This window comes from Astatotilapia calliptera, chromosome 17 (assembly GCF_964374335.1).
Source record: "Astatotilapia calliptera chromosome 17, fAstCal68.1, whole genome shotgun sequence".
Classification (NCBI taxonomy): Eukaryota; Metazoa; Chordata; class Actinopteri; order Cichliformes; family Cichlidae; genus Astatotilapia; species Astatotilapia calliptera.
The window spans coordinates 4,807,080-4,826,802 of record NC_137438.1 but is presented as its reverse complement, the minus strand read 5'-3'; the positions used below and the strand labels follow the sequence as shown (position 1 = coordinate 4,826,802).

The 19,723-nt window shown below is 40.4% G+C and overlaps 2 protein-coding genes across 3 annotated transcripts in view; one reads left to right on the top strand and one right to left on the bottom strand.

The window, feature by feature from the left end:
* Positions 1-7,568: 7,568 nt before the first annotated feature.
* Positions 7,569-14,625, bottom strand: phyh (phytanoyl-CoA 2-hydroxylase). 2 transcript variants are annotated; one of them, XM_026147510.2, is made up of 9 exons: positions 14,493-14,625; positions 13,776-13,831; positions 13,447-13,557; positions 11,787-11,955; positions 10,490-10,571; positions 9,870-10,051; positions 9,636-9,785; positions 9,364-9,498; positions 7,569-8,253 (listed from the first exon to the last, which is right to left on the bottom strand). In XM_026147510.2, exons 1-9 carry the CDS (start codon positions 14,556-14,558, stop codon positions 8,200-8,202), a joined length of 1,005 nt encoding a protein of 334 aa, XP_026003295.1. In that variant the 5' UTR covers positions 14,559-14,625; the 3' UTR covers positions 7,569-8,199. The 2 variants fall into 2 exon arrangements, with proteins under 2 accessions (XP_026003295.1, XP_026003296.1); XM_026147511.2 differs by having other exon boundaries at positions 13,776-13,885; positions 14,329-14,570.
* Positions 14,626-16,841: 2,216 nt separating this feature from the next.
* cdk17 (cyclin dependent kinase 17) overlaps positions 16,842-19,723 on the top strand; it is a 51,927-nt gene continuing 49,045 nt past the window's right edge. The window contains exon 1 of the mRNA XM_026146066.2: positions 16,842-17,161. The gene's annotated coding sequence lies outside the window, so the exon portion shown is untranslated. The remainder of the gene's footprint in view (positions 17,162-19,723) is intronic.

Here is a 19,723-nt window from a genome sequence, read left to right as displayed (position 1 = left end):
AGTACTGACAGGGACTAGAAAGAGAGAGCATATTTCTCCTGTTTTGGCTTCCCTTCATTGGCTTCGTGTTAAATCCAGAATTGAATTCAAAATCCTGCTCCTCACATACAAGGTCTTAAATAATCAGGCCCCATCTTATCTTAATGACCTTGTAGTACCATATCACCCTATTAGAGCACTTTGCTCTCGCTCTGCAGGCTTACTTGTTGTTCCTACAGTATTTAAAAGTAGAATGGGAGGGAGAGCCTTCAGTTTTCAGGCCCCTCTTCTATGGAACCAGGCTTCCAGTTTGGATTCGGGAGACAGACACTATCTCTACTTTTAAGATTAGGCTTAAAACTTTCCTCTTTGCTAAAGCATATAGTTAGGGCTGGACCAGGTGACCCTGAATCCTCCCTTAGTTATGCTGCAATAGACGTAGGCTGCCGGGGGATTCCCATGATGCATTGAGTTTTTCCTTTCCAGTCACCTTTCTCACTCACTATGTGTTAATAGACCTCTCTGCATTGAATCATATCTGTTATTAACCTCTGTCTCTCTTCCACAGCATGTCTTTATCCTGTCTTCCTTCTCTCACCCCAACCGGTCTCCCCGCCCCTCCCTGAGCCTGGTTCTGCCGGAGGTTTCTTCCTGTTAAAAGGGAGTTTTTCCTTCCCACTGTCGCCAAAGTGCTTGCTCATAGGGGGTCATATGATTGTTGGGTTTTTCTCTGTATCTATGAAGCGCCTTGAGGCGACTTTTGTTGTGATTTGGCGCTATATAAATAAAATTGAATTGAATTGAATCTCTGAATTAAATTATGAAACCTACTTCTGTTTTGCCCACTTTGCGTTGTTTGCAGCACATACTGATTTTCCGATCTCACAAAGGAGCTAGTAACTGCTAACTTTGTGGCTAACGTTGGGCTTTTAATTTCTGCAGCTAACTGCCTGCTGTGGTTAGAAACAAGGTTGATGGCAGCAGGAAGGCTAAACTGCCCCAGAGCTGCAGAAATCAAAAAGATGCTAAACTGTTGCATACATCAGTAGAACCTCTGGTGTTGGTGATCAATGTGTGTAGATTTGGCAAACAACTACTTTCACATTAGGAAAAAAAAACAATCATCTGACTCAGTGTAAATACCACTGATTAAAGTGTGTGAATGGAATCCTCATCACTTCACAGTTTTCAAAGAGGGAGTTGGGATGGAACATAACCCGAGGAAAAGCCAGAGAAAACCAGCTACTTTTGTGACTGCTGGAAGATGTTAAATAATAAAACTGGGAGCCAGAAACACAAGCTTTGAACCATAGGAATATCCCTTACCTTAAACAGCTTCATGCTTTGAGCCACAACTGAGCCCAATCAAGGCCTTATTTTAGATTCATTGGAGCTCTAACATTCGTGAACGTGGGAATCAAAACTCTTCCTGCAAGTCAGTTGCCCTTTGTTTCTCTAGGTGGATGAGTTCATACAGCCTCTGCTTTTCCTACAGATAACTGTGTTTGTAGTTTAAGGAGCTTGTAGCAAAAGGTAAATACTGAAATTTTCTATAAATCATATGAAATAAAGCATAATAGACTTTTTCTAAATGGCACTTTTATAATTGTTGTCTTAACAAACCACCCACTGTGCATTTTTCTCTTTCTATGTACTGCAGAGGAATGGTTTATTTCAGGAGCTTCATTCAGGTTTCAGAATGCATCACAGTACAGAAACAGCCTTAGTGAAGGTTACAAATGATCTTCTTAGCCTTTGATAGTCAAGTCATCTCTGTGCTTGTCCTGCTAGGGCCAATACTGCTGACCATAATATTTTATTACAGTGATTAGAGCATGCTGTAGGTATGTGCTGCAGTGGTTTGAATCATATATATCTAATAGACTCCAATTTGTTCATGTAAATGGACACACTAAGGTTAATTATGGAGTTCCACAGGGTTCAGTGCTAGAACCAATTCTGTTTACATTATACATGCTTCCCTTAGACAGTATCATCAGAAGGTATAGCATACATTTTCACTGCTATGCAGATGACACCCAACTTTATCTTTCCATGAAGCCAGATAACACACACCAATTAGTTAAACTGCAGAAATGTCTTAAAGACATAAAGACCTGGAAAATTTGGTTCTCTAGTAACACTGTGAGGAATCTTTGAGTTGTTTTTGACCAGAAGGTCTTAAATAATCATGCCCCATCTTATCTTACAGACCTCATAGTACCGTATCACCCAAATAGAGCACTTTGCTCTCATACTGCTGGCTTACTTGTAGTAAGCCAGGCTACTAAAGCTACTGAAAAGTAGAATGAGAGGCAGAATCTTTCAGTCCCCTCTTCTGTGGAACCAGCTCTTAGTTTAGATTCAGGAGACAGACAGCCTCTTTACTTTAAAACTGTGGTAAAAACTTATCGTTAGAGCTGGATCAGGTGACCCTGAATCCCCTCTTAGTTATGCTGCAAAAGGCTTAACCACTGTTTCCCTCCCCACTCTCACCAAGTAATAACCGAGGGGGTTATCTGATTGCTAAGGTTTTCTCTATATTATTGTAGGTCCTTTACGTTACAATATAAAGCTGATTGAAGAAACAGAAACTCTGCCTCTATAAAATGTTCCTTTTATACCCATCATGACTATCCCATTTTAAACATTTGTTTTTTGTGTACTACTGTGAATAAAATATGGGTTTATGAGATCCACATGTCATTGCATTCTGTTTTTACATCTCATCCCAACTTTTTTGGAATTGTGGTTATATAAAACATGGCCAAATAAAAAAGCTCAGGGTTCACCCTGCTTAATGCTCCTTTTTCCTATTTTTTTGGCTCTATATGATGTCAACAGAAACAAATATCTCTAATATGCTCGCCTCAGGCACATGAATCTGGCGGCAAAACATGTGAGCGTACTGCAACAGGGTCAAAGAATGAACATGTGGAGATAGAAATGAGAATAATAGTTCCTCTTTAAATTTTGAGTTGCAATTTAAATTGGTCTCTGCAGATTTTACCCTGGAGTGTTTGTGATCTGAAATTTCCTTTGAAGGAAACTCAACAGTCCTACTCAGAAAACATTAAACAGAAAATGAGCCAGAAGTCAGAACCTGTTTGCAAGACACACATAGTTACAGATGCATACGCAGCATGTGTGTGCATGTGTAAATATGGGTTATATATATGCATATACCAGTGATGGGATTTCCAGCTCTTTTTAGAGAACCGGCTCTTTTGGCTCGGCTCACTAAAAAGAGCCGGCTCTTTCGGCTCCCAACTGGCTCTTCAGGTTGTTTTGTTGCTTTAATTAATATATTATTAACAACAATAAAAAAATTACGCACAAAAGGAATTACTAATGTAAAAAAACTCGTGGTTTTATTTATATATGTTTATATATAAATATATGCGGTGGCCCCAAGAGACAAAGCAAGTACAAACTCCAAAACATATTTCTAGCGTTAACTGAACTTAGCAGAGCTACCTAGATCACTTAAATTACATAATTGAAAGCATATGTGTATTGTTTGTGTATTTATACACAAGCACTCATATATATTCAAAAAAAAAAAAAAAAGAAGTTCATTTACCTGTTACTACCACACACCAAATCCGGTCGTTGGTACTTCCTGGCTTGTGTAACCACTAGGTAACAAAAGCTCAACACTGCGCCTAGCATCCTGGAGCAGTTGTGTTTTGTATGTGTTTTGGAGTTTGTACGTTCTTTGTCGCTAGGGGCCACCGTAAATATACTTTTATTTATTCACTCCACATAAAATGTAATAAATAAATCATATAATACAAAAACCAACTATTTACATTTCAACTTTTAACTATTTAAATTTTCAGCTTTTTCCTTTTAAACAAATTTTAAGTGAAACAACACAAAACACTGCAAACCACAACACAATTAAATATAAATTAAAATACGAAAACAAAAAGAAGATGCACATTCTCTGTCATATGGGCCTGCATGAATAAACTTTCTGAATCCTTTATCATCCACAACTGAAAATAGTTGTGGATGATTACTATACCTTTCTAATGTGACGTTGTTGTCCCTGGCTCTCTTTCTCTCTCTCTTTCAGAGGTGGGACCAAGTCATTGTTTTGCAAGTCTCAAGTAAGTCTCAAGTCTTTATCCTCAAGTCTCAAGTCAAGTCTCAAGTAATGTCAGGCAAGTCAGAGTCGAGTCTCAAGTCACTGGTGTAAAAGTCCGAGTCAAGTCACAAGTCTGAAACTTTGAATTTCAAGTCCTTTCGAGTCTTTAAAAAAAAAAAAAAAAAAACGAAAAAAGAATGTTGCAGTTATGCTAAATGTAAATATTAGACCATGTAATTTTAAAATCTGTGTTTTTCTCAACACAGACAAAATAGTGAACGTAGAAAATATACACAAATTGTGAAATTGCACCTCTTTAAAATGCAGCTCAATTAAACCTAGCTCCAAGAATAATTTTCACCGACAGTTCTGAGATAAGCTGCATGTTATTCTTGGATGCGGTTGTAGGACCAGCTTTAAAATCGCATGACAAAAATGTCATACACATTAAAAAAAACTGTATCACCAACGTAGCCTGGACAACATTTGCTAGTTAGATGAAGTCAGCTATCTCATCTTAGCATATTTATATGCATATTTATAATTATACGGTTCTTGGAGTGAGTGCATACACTCATGAAGTTTAGTAACTTCAGGTCACTGCAACAAGCCCAGGTACAGTTTACCGACAGATGGGTGCAGGACCTTGAAATGCACCGTGTAGAACGAAAGACCATCGTACGTATCATAAGTTTACCAGTCTCACAAATCGTCGTCATAAATACACATTCGTTAACCGTTTATTAATAGGACCTTTGAGCTCAACGGTAATTAATTAGTAGTGGAAATAATTTCTGGTAGCGTTACAGAAATGTAGCAGTGACAACAATATTGTATGCTGTAATCACCGCGCGGATAGGAGGCGGCTGGCTTGACCGCGGCTCACAAATGACGGCTCACTTTACCGCAGTCTGTAATCGCACTGGGCAATTAGTGATACAAAAAACCTGTTTTATCCTGTGAATAAAAGTATATGTTTTTGTCAATGTACCATAATAACAGAAGCGAAACGCAATATTGTGTCAGGACAATTCACTATTTATGCACAATAAATAAAGGAGCATAGCGCGACAATTTCTGTTCAGCGCCAGACTTGCTTGTAACCTATATCACTAATTATGTTATGAAAATGACGTATTAACTACTAAAAAACACTGACCTTCGTGTAAATGCTTGGAGCAGACTAACCTGTGAGCTGGAGTGTTTTGGGACGTTATATTTGGTCTTTGAATGGCTGCAATCCAGGCCATCCATCGCGTCTTTGTTACTTCGGAAACATGGCTTGAACAATTTCTCTTCAACGACGTAATCCGATAACAACCGATCTCTTTACCCGTCGGCTTCCCGTGGCTGTCATGCGACCGGCTATTGCAGTTAATAATACAACGGCTTCTTGACATTTTTGTGTTTCTTTTTATCGCTGTTTAACTGATTTTAATTGAAAGCGTGCGCTAGTACCGCTTGCCACGAGTTCCCAGAATCCTTTGCGGTTCTACCCGTGAATGACGTCACATTTTCAATCTCTATATAATATGCATGTTAAATTTTATATTTGGGGTAAAATATCAAGTCTTTTCAAGTAAACCGGTTCAAGTCCAATTCAAGTCCCAAGTCATTGGTGTAAAAGTCCAAGTCAAGTCACAAGTCTTAGAACATTTTTTCAAGTCAAGTCTAAAGTCATAAAATTAATGACTCGAGTCTGACTCGAGTCCAAGTCATGTGACTCGAGTCCACACCTCTGCTCTCTTTCCCTTCTGCTCTGTTCCTGTGCTACTGCGAGTGTAACTACCGCCCCTCCCCCCTCATCCCAGCGTAAAGCACAAGGCTCGCGTGCGGAGTGAAGGGGGGAAAAAGTGCGAGAGAGAGGGTGAGAGAAAGGGGGAAAGAAAAAAGAAAAACCGGATGCAATGATTGCAAAGTGCTTATGCTGGTATGGTTTAAGTGTCCTCTTTTGCATTTTCCTCCGCATGACAACATGTACTTATGTAACATATATGTTTTTCTAGGCTTGCTTTTAGTGACCATGACGGTCTCAAAGTTCAGCTCGACTTTCATGCTTTTGAACAAAGGCTTTGTTGAAATGTAACCACGTCGACTCACTCTTAGCAGTGCTGCTTTTAAAAACAACTAATTAATTTTTCCAGTCATATGACTGCCACTATCATCAAGTGCCAGCCACTTTGACTTTAATTCAATGTTAAACAGAGAAGTTCATCAGTGTTTTACAACTCTGTTTCCTCCCATTTTCAAAGTTAAAACTTTCAGATCTGGCCTCACAAAACCTTTTTCTTTCTTCCAGTGGAGGGCAAGCAGTTACTAATTACCTTGCACTGCTTTTCATCCAACTATATCAGGTTCAAATGCTGATGCTCACATTTGTGGTGTGCTGCCTAACTCCACAACAGATAGGCCTCAACAACAAAGTGACATAGTTCTTGAGCAGCTTGTTTACCAGACCTGTTTGGCTATACGTAACTCTTCATGTTAAATCTTCAAAGCAAATCACACTCTCCTAGGTACAACCAGAAGGTTGCAGGTAAGAATCTGGTGACCGTGATATGTTTTTCCTTGATGCCTTGTGTTTTGGAGCCATTCTGTTTTCAGGTATCAGTGTCATTGCTTGACCTCCACATTTCACACAGGATCTCCAGAAGCTAGTACGACTTGGAGCCTCTCACTATGTGGAGACTTTACTAAAGCCATGTCACTGTCTTTCGCTGCTTATGAATATTGTGTAACTAGAAGGTCATACAGATTCAGGCAAATGAGTCTGAATTAGCCTCACCGCTGGACAAAACAGCAACTGCGATAACAGGAACATAAAAAGAAGCACTTATCTAATTCAGGGTGGGTTGGAGCCTATCACAGTTATCATAGGGCAAAGGGTGGGATACGCCCTAGACAGGTCACCAGTATAAGTGCACAGACACAATAACACCCACAGAAATTTAAAATCAATTAACCTAACAAGCATTTATCTGGACTGTGAGAGGAAGCCAGAGTACCAGGAGACAACACACACAGGAACAGGGAGAACTTGCAAGCTCCACACAGACAGGCCTCAGTCAGCCTGATCTGCAGTCAAATCCAGGACCTTCTTGCTGTGAGGGGACTCTACCAGCCACTGCACCACTGTGCTGCTCGGGGAATGTTGTATTCAAATAAATTATATTCGTTCTTCAGATGCAAAATGCCTCTCAGCAATAGAAACATGTCTCACATTGTGCCACGCCAACACACCCTCTGTGCCACATTTAGGTTTGCTGGATCTGGTCACCTTGCTCGGAGCAAACAAGTTAGGGACTATCAGATAAAAACAAACCACCTCAAATGACTCTCCTCTTGAATTCGAGTTAAGTTTCTTGTGCGCTCAACAGAGAAAGTTCTATTTTGTAGGAGTGAGTGGATGATTACCGTCCGGTTTAATCCAGTCACTGGAACTTAAATTATTACAAACCCCAAACTTTCTGTGTATGAAACTCAAAACCACAGTCTGTTTATATAGCAGTCAATTCTGAGTTTTATTGCTAATATTAGCAAAATACACTACATTTATTACATGAAGCTCAAAAACTCCTGTTGAAAGATTAAAAATGCCATTAAAGATGCAAAAATAAACATTCTCATTAATTTACAAGGCAGAATGCCGCAAGATTAAGGCCTCTGTTAGTGTCAATTCACAAGTGCAACATCACTTAAACACTTTCATTAATCTTTCTTTCCACTTAATCCCTTTTTGAACTTCACACTCTGTCACTCGTAACACACTCGGTTTTCTTTATGCAAAAATCAATTATTATTTAGAATCCTCATTTGTGTAATTAATGTCTTCTTTTTTTCCCACTTGGCTAAACAACTTTACAGATGGATTTTAGAAGGATCTCTGTGCAGTAAAACACTGTTAAATGTTGAATTATATGCAGACTAATCCAGTGCATTTAGGTGAAAGAAAATCAGTGACTGTTTTCGCATAAATTAGATAAGAGTTGTTTGAAGCCCTTGCAGAGCCCTCAGCAGAAAAACCCGAAAACTTTGCTGCAGTGATCCAAAGCCTGTTGCTTCTCATTCAGCCGCTGTGCTGAGATGGCGAAGTTTGAGCTCAGTTTCATCACCCCGCAGCAGCGTCTTCACATCGAAATCCTCTCTCCCTGCACCAGACGACCCCGAATTGCCCAGGTGTCCTGTGAGAGAGACGGATTTGAAGGAGAGGTTAGCCACAAAAACAAATCCCTTTTATTTTCCTCTGTTTTAATGTTATTCTAATAGCAAATTTTGGAGTTTACAGGAACAGAAATTCCTTTAGCTTTTCATCAGACATCAGCTGCTCATTATGAGCCAGCTCATAATAATAGCAATCTTATTTAAGCCGTGTTTGAAAGGTTTAGCAGATGGTGGTTACATGTAAGCCAGGTTTGATGTTTTTTATCTTTGTGTTTACATAAAGTAAAACCAATGTGTTGTATTCTGTCTGACTCTGTTGCCAACTTCCTGAAATGTCTGTCGGGTGTTTTGTTCATATAATGGGAAGAATGTGACTTTAATTCAATTTCAGCAGGAAAGTTTCTCGTTTAGGGCAATTACATCCACTAAGCCACACTTCATTCTAAAGATGCATTAACTGAGTATCTTGCTGCGCTCAGTTTCTGTTTTATATATATAATGACACGCCAGGTTGCACGCTTCCTGGCACACATGCTAAGCAGAGGCTGACCTCGAGGTAAATGTAGCCCATAACAGGATCTTATAACGGGGGCTTGTAAACGATAACGAGACAGACCAGGGATGTTGTTACCTAACGATGCCACTATAATTTTAACTTTTTATAAATAGATTAAAATCATTAAGTTAAGACGTTTGAATAAAGCTCAGGCGATCATTACGTGCATATGTACAAACATTGATGATATGTGGCAGACTACAAAAAGGCTGATTACAAATGTGAAACGTTGATTTCAAAAGATTTTATTTTGAAGGAGCCTTGCATGGACTACATGACCACAGCACCTGCTTCCTGCCCTGGGCATCACATGTAATTGACAACCTGTGTCTGACTTTGCTTCCAGTTCCTTGTTATGGTTTAACTTTGTTATTACTCCCTCTTTCATTGCCCAGAGCTTTAACGTGGACACTTTCTGGGATTGTGAGCTATCAGTGCTTAAAGCTAGTGATAAATCAACTGTAAACGTATTTATGTGATTAAAAATATAAGGAAAAGCATAAGAGGCTTCTTTTAATCAAAAAGTAATAATGGAAAGAATAAGATAAATGAAGCTTGGATGTACATGTCTGACCTTGAAAGTGAGTTCATCACCAACAGCGTGCCTCCTCACTATGATCTCCTTCACCTCTTTCTCTATGTTTTCCTGTGTGGTTCCTTTCACGTCAATGTAATAGCAATCACCGCTGGCATAGTGGCAGGAGATGGCCTGTGAAAACACACACAGATATCACACCTCATTACTCGTATGCAAAAAGAAATACCACAAATAATCATGTGGTTGTATGGAGCTAATTTGCATTAGAAAATATCAGGATCTCAGGTGGACTCTGGGTAATGCAGTACCTTGCGGAAGCCCTGTGTCTGGTTCATGCCAGATCCGTGGATGAGCAGTGGGTGGAAGAAGACTGTGTCACCCTTTTCCATTTCTAGGTGCACCCTGGGGTGCTCCGGGTCATAGTCTCGGACTCCATGGTACATCTTGTTCACCCCGCCCTGAGGACACATGCAATTATTTAAACACTCTGTGTGTGTACATCCTAGCAGGCATGACTGTAGCTGTTACAGTGTTGTGTGTACCTCCCACTCAGGATAGTCATGTTCCTGCAGCGTGCCCTTGTGTGATCCTGGCAGGACGACCAGGCAGCCGTTCTGTCTGTTCACAGTCTCCATAGCTGTCCACGCACAGACGATCCGATCGACTGGTCGAAAGGGAAAGTAATGCAGATCCTGATGCATCGGGTGACGGGACGTCTTCTTACCTGGAATGACAGAAGACACGTTAGACATTACGGTCCCAAACTCGTTTTCATTTTATTTTCTTCACACAAATCACACCTTAAAGATACTCTATGTTATGTTTGAGCTTAAGAAATGGATTGATGCTTCAGATAGATAAAGAACTGGCCGTTCAGAGGGAAGATTACTAGCACAGTCTAAAAAGAAAAGCTAATAACAATCAAGCACACATCAAGAGTGTTGATGTAATTATGATCACTGCCACAAGAGGGAGACAAAACTAAGGGACACGTCCAGTTATTACATTGGTTATTATTTATCTGCACAATACTTGTCCTAAAAAGAGTCACGTACCTAAAAATACTGAGTTTAAGAGTAAACCCAAGAAGTACGCAGCATCCAAATAAGTATTAAGTATTTGTGACTTTGTGGGCCAAACATTTTAGTGAGAATTGAAATACCTGCATCAGGAGGTTTGTTGATCAGCATTGTGTGCATTGCCATGATGTTCGGTCCAATGAAACACTCAACATACTTCAGGATCTGATAAAGAAAAGCAAAAATTTTTGTTCTGATAGTCTTCAGGCTTGACTTATTTCATTGTTTATCAAAAGAAACAAATTCAATGCCTATTCATTTTTTTGTTTGTGAAAAACATTTAGACATCCAGATTAATGATTGAAGTCCATGTAATGTTTTCTGCTTTATCACCTGTGTGATTACTGATAGCACCTCTGTGAGGCACCAAACCCTTTTTATCAGAATTAATTTGGCAATTAACACAGAAAAAACAACCATCCTTTGACAAAACAGTCAGATTTATCCAACTTCTTGCTTCCCCCACTTCTGTACCATTGATTCATTGAACTCTCTGGCAGCTGCTCTATTCCCATGTTGTTGCAGTATATTAATGACTAACCTCGTATTGTGGATGGATTATCTCAGTTGTTTTCCTGACTGAAGTTTGGTCCATTTAGAGCAGGGGTGGGCAATTCCAGGTCCCGAGGGCCGGTGTCCCTGCAGGTTTTAGATGTGTCCTTGAACCAACACAGCTGATTTAAATGGCTAAATTAGCTCCTCAACATGTCCTGAAGTTCTCCAGAGGCCTGGTAATGAACTAATCATCTGATTCAGGTGTGTTGATCCAAGGTGAGATCTAAAACCTGCAGGACACCAGCCCTCGGGGCCTGGAATTGCCCACCCCTGATTTAGAGCATCCTGCCATGCGATTGCATTTGTCCCTAACCATCAGGAACCTTCACGTTAACTTTTATCGAGTGGAAAAAAACTTAGCGTCCATCCTCCAGTTTCAGTGGTTATGTTATGCTAACATAGCTGTGTCACTACAAATGTCACTGCTGTTTAGTTTTCTGTCCTCATTTATGTTGGAAGTGATAGCAGAGCTGTACGTTTTAATTTTTTCAGAAATCTCTCAGTCAGAACATGCTATATCATGTTTAGGTAACTAGCGAAACTAGTGAGCTAACTTCCGCTAATTTCTAACTCTGTTAAATTCAATAAATTCTGCTTTCATGGATGCCTCATTCTCCGTTGCCGCCATGCTTTTTCGGCCATGTGCATATGAAAACAAAGGCACTGCGCATGCGCGTTTTACCCATATTCTATTGCAATATTTTATTTTCTTATTGTTGCATAACATTGTACCGGTATTACTGTAAAGGGTATAATATGGCCCAGCCCTACGAAAAACCCTACTGCTGTGTGTATTGTCTTTGTTTGTATGTGGCGTTCCAGTACCTTTGGTAGAGAGCAGTACCGGAACAGCTCAGGATCCTCCTGAAAGTCCTGCACTTTTGAGACAGCTCTCTGATCTGGGACAAACTCGGACTTTGCTATAGCCACGTCCCTCATCACCACCAGACCGGGAACCTTTATTTCCTGTCGACAGATCCGTTCAAACTCCCCCCTGAAGGAGGCACCAAAACACACACACACAACAGTCAGGACGGAAACATGTCTCACAGATGTTCTGTTGGGTTTAGGTAAGGTGAGTATGGAGGTCAGTCAATGGCATCAACTACTACATCCTCCAGGAACTGACTGTGCACTCTCACCACATGAAGCTGTGCACTGTCATTCACCAGGACAAACCCAGGACTTGCTGCACCAATGTAGGGTCTGAGACTGAGTCCAAGGATTTCAAGGATGCTGTTGCCAAGCCTGTAGGTCTGTGTCCCTTCATGGATTTGCCTCCAAAGACTATTACTGACTCACCACCAAACCGGTCATGCTAAACAATGTTACAGGCAGCGTAATGTTCTTCACGGATTCGCCAGAGCCTTTCACGTCTGTCACATGTGCTCAGAGTGAACCTGCTCTCCTCTGTGAAAAAAAAAGGGTGCCAGTGGTGGACCTGACAATTCTGGTATCTTATGACAAATGCCAAGCAGTGAGCAGTGAGTGCAGGGCCCACTAGAGGACATTGGTCCGCCCTCATAAAGTCACATTTCTGATACTTTAGTCAGAGACATTCACACCAGTAAACAGCTGGAGGTCATTTGTGGCTCTGGGAGTGCTCAACCTGTTCTTCCTTGCAGACAATGAGCAGATACTGGTCCTGCTGATGGGTTAAGGACCTTCTACAGCCCTGTCCAGCTCTCCTAGAGTAACTGTCTGTCTGTTGAAATCTCTACCATGATCTTGAGACTGTACTGGACTGCAAAACTTCAGGCAATGGCATGTATTGATGTTCCATCTTGGAGGAGTTAAACTACCTATGCAAGATCTGTAGGGTCTCCCCTCATGCTGCCAGTAGTGACACTGACCCTAGCCAAATGCAAAACTAGTGTAATAAAAACAGTCAGATGAGCAGGTAAAATGTCACTGTCCTCCAGCTGTAAAACTGTGCCTGTTTTGGGAGTTGTCTCACTGTTGCTCCTCTAGTACACCTGTTGTTAATTTCATTAACACCAAAACAGCTGAAATGGAATAACAACCCCTCTGCTAATTAAATGACCAGATCAATATCCCATAAGTTTAACTGACTTGATTCTACACTCTGATTAAAGTGTTCCTTAAACAGTCACTGTAAAATTGGTAGATTTTCCTATGGCCAAACTTTCACATACTGAGTACAGTGCATGTATGAATAATCTCCAAGAGATAAAACGATCAGCCTTTGGACCGCTGTAAATATTTAGTTTTCCTGCTTATGAAAGATCAGGTATCCTTGTCTACCTTCTGTACGAGGGCCAGCCAATCAGAAGAAAGCTAGCTCAAAGGGGATGAAAGCTAAAACTGATTGAAATGATGGGGGATCTGCCAAAGGCTGGCATAAAATAAATAATCAATATTTTGAACTGTAACCTATTCAAGTAAAAATAATTATTTTATGTGTTTGTGCTTTTTAAAAAGTACTTATTTCATTTATTATTTATTGCCAAGTGTCTGATGTTACCTGAACCTGTCGATGTCCTGCTTGGACACCAGATTTCTGATGAGAAGGAAGCCATTTTCCTCATAGAAGAGCCGCTGTTCCGGGGTCAGCAGGTCATTATCCAAAGTATACCTGCCAAATTGAAAAAAATAAAAAAATAAAAAAAAAATAAAAAAGCTTGCCTTGCCTTTTGAGCCAATGGCACTGTGGCACCACTTGCTATTACACATGGAGAGCAGAAAAGTGGGACACTGTGGACCTGATCAATAGAAGAAACTGTGGGAAAGGTGAACGATAAACATGATTGCTGAGTGCATAAAAACCGACGTGGAGCTTAGGTGTGTCCTTACCTCAGTCTCTGTGGGTGACCGTAGCTGACGGTTTCAGCAGACGTGGGTGCAGCTCTCTTCAGCAAATCAGTCAAGGCTAACAAAAACAAAAAACACGGGGGAAATGTCTGCTATACAGCAGCGAGAGATTATGATTTATAGATTTCAGATCATTTCCAAGATTTTACAGTGAAACATTCTGCCTTTCTGCCAAAATATGTGAAAATGTCTTTTATGTGAAAATCTGCATTGGTGCTCCATATTAAAACCAGGGAAACCGACAACACTTTTTAAAAAAACAAATCACATGTATAAATTTGTAACTAGCTTATCTTTAAGTTGACCTATCTACAGATAGACCTAACAGATTACACCTATTATTTAACAGGTTGATATAGACAATAATCCAATAACAGTCGTTTCCGAGCCCTAAGTAACAGTTATAAATGTCTCCAGCTAGCTAGCATTAAAAACGTTTATTGCAAATGATATGCAGTCCAAACAAACACACTTGTAGAGAAACAACGGCGAACACGAAAATAACTAGCGGTGTTAACAGCGCAAGAATAGTTACAGGCATTCAGCTCCTGTCCTTATGTCAGTATTCTCCGGGAGGCCTGCAGTCCACCGCGGGTTCCCAGTAGCGGAGTATCAGTGTTATCGGGCGCTCACTGCTTCGCTATAGGCTAAGAGCCTCCAACGAGCCGATTTATCGCAAATACGAATTAAAAAAGATACAATCCCCGCAGGATGTCTGTCAAGATGGTTGATAATGACTCGGAGTCTCTCCAGAGGACGAGACATTTTCTGTCAAGTAGCAGTGCGTCGTGTCCTCTGTAAAAGTAGTGGAGAAGTGGGTTGTTGTTAGTGATGGGTCGTTCGCGAACGAAATGGCTCTTAGAGCCGACTCTTTGACGTGAACGACGCGAGCCGGCTCCTTATCGCGAGCCGTCATGTGGGTTTTTTTTTCTTTCTCTCACCCTCTCTCTCTCTCTCGCACTTTTTTTCCGCTTCACTTCGCACCTGAGCCTTGTGCTTTACGCTGGGCAGAGGGGGGAGGGGCGGTAGTTACACTCAGTAGCACAGGAACAGAGCCAGAGGGAGAGAGAGAGAAAGAGAAAGAGAGCCAGGGACAACAACGTCACATTAGAAAGGTATAGTAATCATCCACAACTATTTTCGGTTGCAGATGATAAAGGATTCAGAAAATTTATTCATGCAGGTCCATATGACAGAGAATATGCATCTTCTTTTTGTTTTCATATTATAATTTATATTTAATTGTGTTGTGGTTTGCAGTGTTTTGTGTTGTTTTCACTTTAAATTTGTAAAAGGAAAAAGCTGAAAATTTAAATAGTTAAAAGTTGAAATGTGAATAGTTGATTTTTGTATTATATGATTTATTTATTACATTTTATGTGGAGTGAAAAAATAAAAGTATATTTACAGTGGCCCCTAGAGACAAAGCACATACAAACTTCAAATCACGTACGAACTCTGAAGCACGTACAAACTCCAAAACACGTAAAAACACGTACAAACTCCAAAACACGTAAAAACTCCAAAACACGTACAAAAGACAACAGAAGTGCTCCAGGATGCTGGGCGCAGTGTTGAGTTTTTGTTACCTAGTGGCTACACAAGCCAGCAAGTACCAACGACCGGATTTGGTGTGTGGTAGTAACAGGTAAATGAACTTTTTTTTAAAATTAAATTATTTGAATATATATGAGTGCCTGTGTATAAATACACAAACAATACACACATGCTTTCAATTGTGTAATTTAAGTGATCTAGTAGCTCTGCTTTGGAAGTTCAGTTCATGCTAGAAATGTGTTTTGGAGTTTGTACGTGTTTTGTCTCTAGGGGCCACCGCATATATTTATATATAAACATATACAAATAAAACCACTTTTTTTTTACGTTAGTAATTCCTTTTGTGCATAATTTTATATTATTGTTAATAATAAATTAAAGCAACAAAACAACCTGAAGAGCCGGTTCGGAGCCGAAAGAGCCGGCTCTTTTTATTGAGTCGAACCGAAAGAACCGGCTCTCTAAAAAGAGCCGGAAATCCCATCACTAGTTGTTGTACTTTACGTACCTCCGCTGACTGGGGCAAAGGCTAGCATGATGACACGCTCTGTGAATGTGCTGTTATGCAAAACACCTACAGTCGTTTATGGATCCGTTAAAACACAGCCCAGTCATTATCACAACGCCGTAACAAGTTTAATAGAATCAAAAATACTTCAATGATTTGTAAGGGAAATTATATTTCCCCTCCTGTGACTAGATGAACGGATCCTTTAAAAATAGCAGGAATATCGCAAAAATGCTAATGGTGTAAACGGGTAAAGAAAAATCAAAACTCTATTGTAGAGTTCAAGCATTTTTATCCCTTTAGCAAACCTTTTCAGCTGTTAGTGAACGTTATTTATTGCAAACAACGGGATTTCATAAGGATTATTTCCAGCATCACTAGTAATTAAAGTTTTATCCAGCAGGGGGGCGCCACACAACAATAATTATTCTCATCAGCTTTATAATTTATGCTAATTTCGAAGCTGTTGAAACCCTGAGCGCTATTTAACCATTCCATCATTTTTGGCATCTTCAACAAACACAGACTATTTTGTAATAGAAGTTGAATCGATGAAATAATCGATCTACTCATTTAAAGACTGAAATGGACAGTGTTGCATTGTTATAGTGATGAGTTACAAATGAAAAGGAACGGTATGCTAACAAAACCTGCAGCTGTTTCTTATTTTATCTATTTCCCAACTTTGACAAACTATACTGTACTTAACTTCTAGTTTTACCTACGAGCTAACAAACAAAAAGGCACACAAAATAGCACTTAGAATGTATAATATGCAGTATGTATGTATGTATGTATAGTTTTTGGTGTATGCGTCTATCTAGACGTTTTTCTTTACGTTTTTCAAGTCTATGATGTGGAAGATGTCTGTACAAAAAAAACAGCTTTTAGTTTGCACACTGACCAGATAGACATCACAGTGGCTTTTATTTTGGAAATTGCAATAGAACAGACCTTTGTTTTGAAATGTCAGCGGAAGTGCCATTATCGTAATTCTACCTTACATGCTCGCACCCCTCCCGTCTCCGCACTCGACATCCTCCAGCCTCTTTAAACTGTCTCCGCTGCCGAAACAGACGACTTTTTCGGGTTTCGGTCTGTGTCTGTTCGCCCGCACACTCGCACACCCTTCTGCTTGTTTCGGAGGATATTTCTTTCTCTGGCGGAGCGTGTGGAGCACAACCCGAGCACAGACGGAGCTGTGTTTCAGGCTACTTCAGTGGGCGGGTAAAGCGGAGGAGGGCATCCGGGCCTGGCAGCTCCGGAGGGTCGGCTTGAAAACGACGGAATTCACCATTTTCAGGTAAATTCGTTGATGGGTCACTTTCAGGTAACGCTTAATGAACAAGCAGGAGGCTAGGCTTCGCCCGGCGACAAAAGACGAAGTCTGAATGGTGGCCATTGGAAATGGCAAAACAGAGGAAACGGCAGCTGGAGAATAATTCAGCCAGACTCTTACTGTAATTCATATATTACTCTTTATCCAGCACGATTATACGTGTTGTTTTTGCGCCTCAAACAATATCTTATTTCACGGTATGTTTGTTTACATAACGTGGCTCAGGCATCGGCAGCCAGAATGTCACCAGCGATAGAAAGCGAACTGTAGATTAAAGGATGAAATAATGCATCCTCGAAATCGCCCTAAATCCCAATGAAAACAGTATGGATCATTGCAGGTATAATGCAAGACCTGTACACAACATATTCATGTCACCCCAAACCTGCTCACAATACACTGTAGCTATACAATGAGGCTTCCCTTTAAAGGAGTAGAGGTGCATTTACCATCAACCGGCCTTTGACTTCATATAAGTGTGAAAGAAATGGCTTCTCTGCTACAGTCAGCGCCTTTACTTCAGCTTGTGCCACGTTTTTGCTGATGTGAAAGCACTGTGGAACAAAGTTGGAATACAAACATTATGAAACTGAGTTAAATCCCTTAAAATAACCTCCAAAGAACTCTTGACTTTTACCAAACTGTGGTTGTTCCTGTCAAGTTATTTGAATACGGTTGAGACACGTTGCTGAAAGTGGAAGATAAGAGACATGCCCTTGAAAATAAGTATTATGGACTGACTGTGTTTAAGCAGACACAAGCTCAAGGGTATTTTAATCTAATGCACCAGGAACACACTGCCCTGCTGTTACCCTGAAAACAGTGACCTGATCTTAGGTACACTATTGTCCTAGAGTTTCGCCTTTTTTTTTCTTCTCCCAAATCGAATACAAAAGCATAAAAAACAAGCAATTACACAACTAGAAATCCAGCATAAATCATTTCAGTTATTATCACCATTCAATAATATTAGAGCTCTGCCTATATGAAAGTTAAAAATTTCTGATTATGAAATTAGAAAGACAGTTTGCATTGTTGAAAGGGAAATAGCTCTGCAGTATTGAGCACTTCTCACCCATCTTTGCCGGGAAATGCCTGTGATGCTTTTAGGCTCTTTTCTATTTCCCGTTTGACCTGCATTCAATTCCAGTGTCCTTCATCTGGAACAACTAGCTGTTCAATTATGTGTATTTGCGAATCTGCATGTGTGCGTTTTGACCCACATTCAGATCTGGGCTGCTGGCTGTGGGAACGATACACCCTGAGAGAGCGACATTAATTACCCCGACAGCTCCCACTCCATGCCTGTAGGCCCGTATAGCAGTGCACATATCGATCAGTCTCTGCATTGTGCCACGATTGTGGGAGGTGTATGTGTGTGCACACCCACTCTATGTTTCTCTCTTTTGCTCCTGGGACTGACACATGAGGATGTATATTATAATGATCTGTCTTCTAGAAGAATGTGGGATGTGTCAGTGGTTTCGATCTGAGAAATCAAAGTGTCTTGTGAAGGACTTGTGAAGCAGGTGTCAGCGATTAGTTTGGAACTTCCTGTCAGAGCGAGTAAGTGACGAATTGGATCAGAGTACTAACTTTGGTGTAGAAGCAAGTATGAGATTGTTAGAACAAAAGGTTTTTGTTTTGTTTTTTTCTTTTACCATTCAGAGTGACACTGGGCTGTGATTTTAATTTTTCTGTGTCATATTAAAATCAGACAATGTGACTTTGCAGGTGGTTTCCCACATCTCAGAAAAAAATCCTAATGAGATCATCGGGGGATATCCAGTCTTAGCTTAGACAAAAAACTGAAAGGACAGAAAAAGACATGTTTGTGTCATTGAAAACATTACCTTAGTATGGGGTAAACCGCTGTCTCCCTGGTGAACAGCTGTACAGCTCTCTGTATCTGCTATCTGCAATTTTAACTTGAATCAGTTAGTTTTTGCCTGCATCACTGCCGTGGCTTATGTTATGGAGCTCTATATTTTTATTCTACCAGGGTAGCTTTGAGTGATTTACAGGTCAGGACGGTCCTTACTTTTCTTATACTGTGCCTTGATGCAGCACTTAGGATACATCCTTTCTGAACCAAAACATTTTTTTTAAATTCTCCATTGCGTTAAGCCAGCTTTTTTTTCTGATTGGCTGCCACATTTAAACAGAAGGTTTGAACAGTAGGTGAGTGGGGCTTCTGTCCTTACGGCTAGATGTGACCATATTAGGGACCTGCTGACCATTAACATAGAGCAGGGGTCCCCAATCCCAGTCCATGAGGGCCGGTGTCTCTGCAGGTTTTAGATCTCACCCTGGGTCAACACACCTGAATCACATGATTAGTTCATTACCAGGCCTCTGGAGAACTTCAAGACATGTTGAGAAGGTAATCCCAGTCCACCGGCCCTCGTGGACTGGGATTGGGGACCCCTGACATAGAGTTAAAAATCTGAATGTCTTAAACACAGCAGTGGGAGCAGTCTGTAGCCGTACAGGGATAAATTATACATACACTGACCTTAATATTTT